Raw genomic sequence first — 6,059 nt, forward strand, 5'->3', positions numbered from 1 at the left:
CAGCTTTCTCTAGATTTTTTGAAGGCTGTAGGTCGACCTTGTCGAATTTCACCTTGGAAGATCTCTCTTGGAATGGTCAAAGACTTTCCCATTACTGAGTCATAACATCTGATTTACACGTCTTAGTTTATGTTTGCTCTTTTGTTAATGGCAATGCCCAACGTGAAAAGAAAATAAACTGATGGCTAACGAAGAACCATACACTTTGAACCAAAAAAAAAAAAAAAAAAAAAGAACCATACACGCTTTTAATTATCACCTAATTATTTCCAACGAATTCTGAGAAGTTGGTCATTTCAAATCTTAAAAGGTTGTCCCTGTCCTTTGTTTCTTTGTCTCCTTTATTCCTTTGAGAAACTACGATGAAGTTGGCCCTCTTATCTTCCCTTCCCATGTTGATCTTCTTTTTCACACAGGGTCCCAAATTAGAAAAGGTCTCTCTCTCGCTCCCTCCTTCCTTCCCTCCCAACATATCTTTGAAATGAAATGAAATGAAATGGGTTTAGCCTCTTGTTAATGCTAAAAAAGCTTGTATCCTATAAGGAATAAAGCAACAAAGAGCCTCTCTTTCCCTGCTAACAGAAAGCAAAAATGGCTCAAAAAATGTGAACTCAGTTGCTGCGCTTCTCTTATTATAATCTAAAGATAAAAGCAATGGAGGAAAGAGACTGTCCCAGCTGCAAAAATACATCCTAACACAGGCCAAGTTAATATCTAAGACCTCCTTTAGAGGCATGGACAGTGATAAATGTCATTTGATCGATAATGTCGGTGAGACACTGTAGATAGAGCTCTTTGCTAAGAATCTGAACCCACCAATTTCACTATATTCTATTCCTACTTATGAAAAGATGTGTAGAAAGTGATGAACCAATGAGATTAAAAACCGCAAAACAGCCAAACCGGATAAAGAAAAAGCTTCAGAACAAGTTTCACTTACCAAAACTGGAAACAAAATTAAGAACCCAATTCATATTCTAAAGTCAAGAAAATCTCCACCTTCTTTATGTTTACAACATTACACAAGTGATAATCACAAACAACATAGCAAGCTTTGCACAGAATATTTTTGGTTGTTGCCTCTAAATACAGGAGAAGGAATATATATAAAAGATTAAAAAAATTATATTTATAAAAATGATGTTAAAGATCTTCTTGTAATCATGATGGTGGTGATTTTCATGCATGGTTTGTTTGCTTTGGGACTTGGGTTCTCCTTCTATCGTCAGCAAGAGCAGCCTTCCTTTTTTGCCTTTCTTTATGTCCTCTGAGGTTCACTTTCTTCTGTCTTGTCTTCTTTCCAACATGGATTATTGTACAGTTAGTAACTGGGTAGAGATCAGAACTTATCCAAGCCCTCGAAGTGTGCTTGGCTTCTTCAAGTGTTGGAAGCACAGATGACGAAGATCGTGATGATATTGTCTATAAAGCTTTTTTCCTAGTTTATTTCTTGCTCTTATCCATGTTGATCTGGGTTGTCAGGGTCAGGCCAGAAGGAATACTTCAGCCAATCTGTCTCTTGAGGGTTTGTGATGGATGCTTCCTGCAAGAACAATATTTCCAAAAATTGAAAAGATTAGGGTTAGGGTTTATATTCAGAGACATATTATTGCATTTCCTTTTTTGGGGTAAAATGTTATTGCATTTACCCCATATCATTTGAGGCTCTAGTTAGGGTTTTTGCTTTTCTTTGGAGATCCAGTGTCCACACTTGATTAAAGTCTTAAGTTTTCCTCTTCTTAGATAGAGATTTGTATTAGTTGCTTTTTCTTTCTTTCCTTTTCAGTACAAAGATTTGTTCGGTTCAGTTTTGATCTTGATGACTTGCTGGGTCTAATTGTCTAAATTAGTGAACACTCAATAAATGGGGACCTTAAAAGCTACAGTTTTCACTTTTGCTTCTGTGAGAGAAAAAATAATTAAAGAAAGGATCTGTTTCTTTCTTAACCCAAAATTGACGGACTGTGTCTTCATATACGTTTTCTGCCTTTTTGTGTTCTTGAGTGGATCCTATTTTTGTTGATATGTTGAATAGATGAAATGCCCTAGTAATATAAGAAATTCAACAAGAAGAAAGTGGGTGATTTACCATTTCAGTTTCTTATTGAATTTCCATTTTCTATGAACATATCTTCTTGTTATGATTTGTATTTCAATTTATTTGGCTAATTTCTAATTTTATGAATATTTGATTTAATTTATAAAAATTAAAATTAATTGAAAAACAAAGTAGTTTCATCCAGAGATGCTTGATGTATAGTTGATATGGCAGTTTAAACGACCATATAATGTAGAGGAGAAGAAAAATAAAACGTTTTCAAGTTCTCCATCTCTTTAAACTAAAGTATTAATATAGGTTTTTCAAATTGATAATGACAGTTGAGCTGACACATAGCGTTCATGGATTTCAGGGTCAAAAAGCTAAGAACTTACTTACCCCTTTTATGTCAGCTGAAGTGCAACCTATCAAGAGTTCCTCCAAACCAGAAGGAGGCCTTCCTCCCAGTTTTTGATGTTGTTGCTGATGCTGATGCTGCTGTTAGATTCATTCATAGTTAATTTAAAAAGAATAATTCTGCAACTAAAGATATAATTTTTTTACATCAATAATGACTGACATGGTTGTTTTTGCAACTGGGTTTTGCTTAGAATATATACCTGAAACTTTTCACTTTGGAGAATTATTCTTGAAACTTGGTAAGGGTCTTCATCAAGAACAATGGAAGTGTGATGGAGTGGAGGAGAAGTAATGATGGTAGAGATTGGATGTGTAGGCCTGCTAATATGGAAAGCCGCCGCGGGCATTTGCTGCTGATGGTGGTGGTGGTGGTGTTGGTGGTGGTGATGAAGAGCATCTGGATGATGTTGCTGATGCTGCTGTTCTTGGGTCAGTTGATCATGTCGCTGTCGGTGTTCGGTTTCTTCATGCGAATCGCACGTCTGAGATGTGGATGCTTCTCTTGCCTTCAAAGCTTCTCCCATCCCAACCTGTAACAAATGATGCCAGTTTTATCAGCTGATAGCAAGTCAATTTCTTTATCTATCTTTACTTGGATCATTTTGCTTTCTCTCTTTGGCTCCCTCTGGTAGTTTTAATCTTCTGATTGGTTTCAAGTTATCATTTTCATTCTTAATGAGTAAAAGCCAAATAGTATAGTTTATATGACAGTGATAATGGAGCTATCCTGATGGAGTCTGGATGCTGTATATGCAAGCAACTGGATAAAAGATAAACAAATAAAAAAACATACAAAAAAAGTTCCTCTCTTCTACTTCCTCTGGTTTTAATATTTTTAACACTGGAACTCAAATTATTATGACAACAAAATTAACTTACTGCATAGAGTAGCATCCATATGTATCCAGCGTAAAGTATGAGCATTGAATGATATTTATTTTTCTGTTTGTGAAAATTAAGGATCTTCTATCTTAGTTAAACACTTGGACCTCAGCTTTTTTTATATTAATATTGTTATTTTTGGTTTCTCGAATATCTTTTAACAAGAGCTATGCCGTCCCAATACTCCAATTACTATTGTTAGGTTTTCTGTGGAGTTGGTGATGTTGCTTGATGTAGATTTGAATCTTACACTATAAGGAGAAAAATGAAATTAATGATACCAGTTTCTACCTCATCAAAACTTTTTCTGAAGGGAGCAAAGCTGAAATGCTGATTAGATTTCATTTGATGAATATCCATAGCAGTGTAGTTTGACATTGCAGTCCCAGCACCAGACAGTTCATCTTTCTGTGCACTGACTTCTTTAGAAGAACAACTCCCACTGCTTCTATTAGGCTCGCCGCCACTCCCTTCGCCAGTGATCGCACCTCGGTCCACCCAATTGCATTGTCTAGGTTGTGTCTGATAGAATATCTTCGATACCACAAGCTCTCCTTCTTTCTCTTCTTCAAGCTGACCCAAGTGGTATTGATGCATGACCCAGTTGGTTTTCTCAGGTTTCCTATGTTTTCCAAAGTTGGTATAGAGGACTAGAATCTTCTTACATCCCTTCTGTTTTCCGTTCACCATCACCGGTCTCGTCTTGCCGGTCTTATGCCACCGGGTCTCACCACCTTGTAGATCACAGTCAGTCTGTATTTTCCTTCTCTTTCTTGTTCCTGTTGTGTAAGCCTTGGAGGGTCTGTGGAAGAAATGTCGGCTCAACCCATCTCGTGTGACTCCTGAAATGCAAATTCAAAGGTAGGTTTAATTTAGGTTTAACAAGCCATGACATAATGTATACAAGCAACCTACAGCCATGCCATCACTGGAAACTCAATCAAAAACCCATTTGAATAATCCTATTAGCTAATAGTATTGATTTAACTATTCAGTTGAATCTCACTGTTGTACGTGATAATATCTAGAGAGAGAGAGAGAGAGAGAGAGAGAGAGAGGGAGAGAGGGAGAGAGTCTTCTAAGGGTTCTAACCTGGAAGCTTTTCGGGATGGGTGTAGCAAATTCCATCTTCTCCATCTATAGTTGGGATGAATTCGTCAATCAGAGGATGAGATTTAGAGTCTTTGCCTTCAACCTTAGCTTCAAGGTGTTCTATCAGTTCTTGGTCTGTTGGATCAAATTTCACTCCTGCCGGAAGACCAAACCAGTCCTGCAAATCAAATTCAAATACCACAACTGAGGGAAACAAATCTTTCATTTTGTTATTATTCAATCATATTATTATTGAGAAAAGATTGTATATATTGGCTCAAAGAGACAATCAATAAATATTATAACCAAAACCTGCAAAAAAGCATATTATCATGCCTGAATCCTTTACAGCAATCTTTCAGTTGAAGCCAATAAGAATATCATTTCATTTTGTTCTCGGAACATACCGGTCTTCGTTCAAGCTTCTGTCCACAACCAGGGCACTGCTTTGATCCACACATCTGATGCTGTTCAAGCTTTGCATCAATAAGATCAGAACTGGTGATGGAACCAATCTGACTCTTATTCATGGCTCTTTTTTCTTTGTCTCCTGCTCTCCTCCTTTCCAACTAAATAGAAAGAATCTGTAAAAAAATTCTCCTTCTATGTGACAGTCCACTCATGTCCTCTTGATTCAGCTCTCTACAACCGGAATTTTACAAAAATACCAAAAAGAGGAATAAGATGAAACAAAATTCTAACACCCACAAGAAATCTGCTAATGGTTCATAAAATACCACAAAAACCAAAGAGGAAAGAAAGAAAAAACTAAAATTTTCCTCTTCCGATCTTCAATAGATGGATCAAACAACTAGAAGAACTGAGAGAGAAGAACAAATTAAATTATTTAATTCTTCAACTCGTGTACAGACAGTTCAATCCTAAACAAGAACTTTAGTAGAAAGGGTTGTGGAGATAAGAGATTAAAAATCACATGGACAAGCCTAATCAAAGAAAGCAAAGAGAGAAGAAGAAGAGGAGAAGCAAATGAGAGAGAAGAAAAAAAAACTGTCACTGTGAGATTGAGCTATAAACCTGCTTTAACCAAGGAAAACACCAGAATTCCCTCTACTTTAACCGAAGCCAATGAGAAAAAGGAAAAGGTATCTCAATATATCACCTTTAAGTCTTCGCTAATTTAAGTCGCCTCCAAGGCGGTTGTGAGAGAGAGAGAAAGAGAGAAAGAAAACCTATTCCCTCCCACACACACCTTTGTTTTAAGCCTCTTGACTAGTAAAGGAAAAGCAAGAAACGGCAAATCCCAGGTGTAACTCACAGAGAGTCACATTCAAAAGCACAAGAAACCCATCTGTGCATCTATTATAATTTAATATTTTGAATAATGTTTATTGATAGTAGAGAAACTGCAGTTCATATATAAGAGGAAACGATAGGCATATATAAAGTCTTAAAAAGCTTTTATTTGTTTCGAAAGGATCCCACTTTATGATTTTAAGTTGGCAAATCACTGAAATATTGGAGACAAATTCAGAAAACCCAACTCTTTCCTCTTGTGAAGAAAATCATATTATGAATAGGAAGCTTAGTTCTGTTTTGTTTAACCCCCAAGTCTGTGTGTGTGTGAGAGAGAGAGATAGAGGGAGGGAGAGGGAGGGGAAACTATGGA

At 36.6% G+C, this 6,059-nt stretch overlaps 1 protein-coding gene across 1 annotated transcript; it reads right to left on the bottom strand.

Annotated features, from left to right (window-relative positions):
• Nucleotides 1-930: 930 nt before the first annotated feature.
• LOC149011395 (NAC domain-containing protein 75-like) lies at nt 931-5,518 on the bottom strand. Its single transcript, XM_089164145.1, has 6 exons — nt 4,840-5,518; nt 4,433-4,610; nt 3,632-4,182; nt 2,659-2,988; nt 2,438-2,536; nt 931-1,543 (listed from the first exon to the last, which is right to left on the bottom strand). Exons 1-6 carry the CDS (start codon nt 4,960-4,962, stop codon nt 1,457-1,459), a joined length of 1,368 nt encoding a protein of 455 aa, XP_089020271.1. The 5' UTR covers nt 4,963-5,518; the 3' UTR covers nt 931-1,456.
• Between the last annotated feature and the right edge of the window lie 541 nt (nt 5,519-6,059).

Source organism: Hakea prostrata, chromosome 7 (assembly GCF_041222555.1).
Source record: "Hakea prostrata isolate BN-2017 chromosome 7, UWA_Hpros_2, whole genome shotgun sequence".
Taxonomy (NCBI): Eukaryota; Viridiplantae; Streptophyta; class Magnoliopsida; order Proteales; family Proteaceae; genus Hakea; species Hakea prostrata.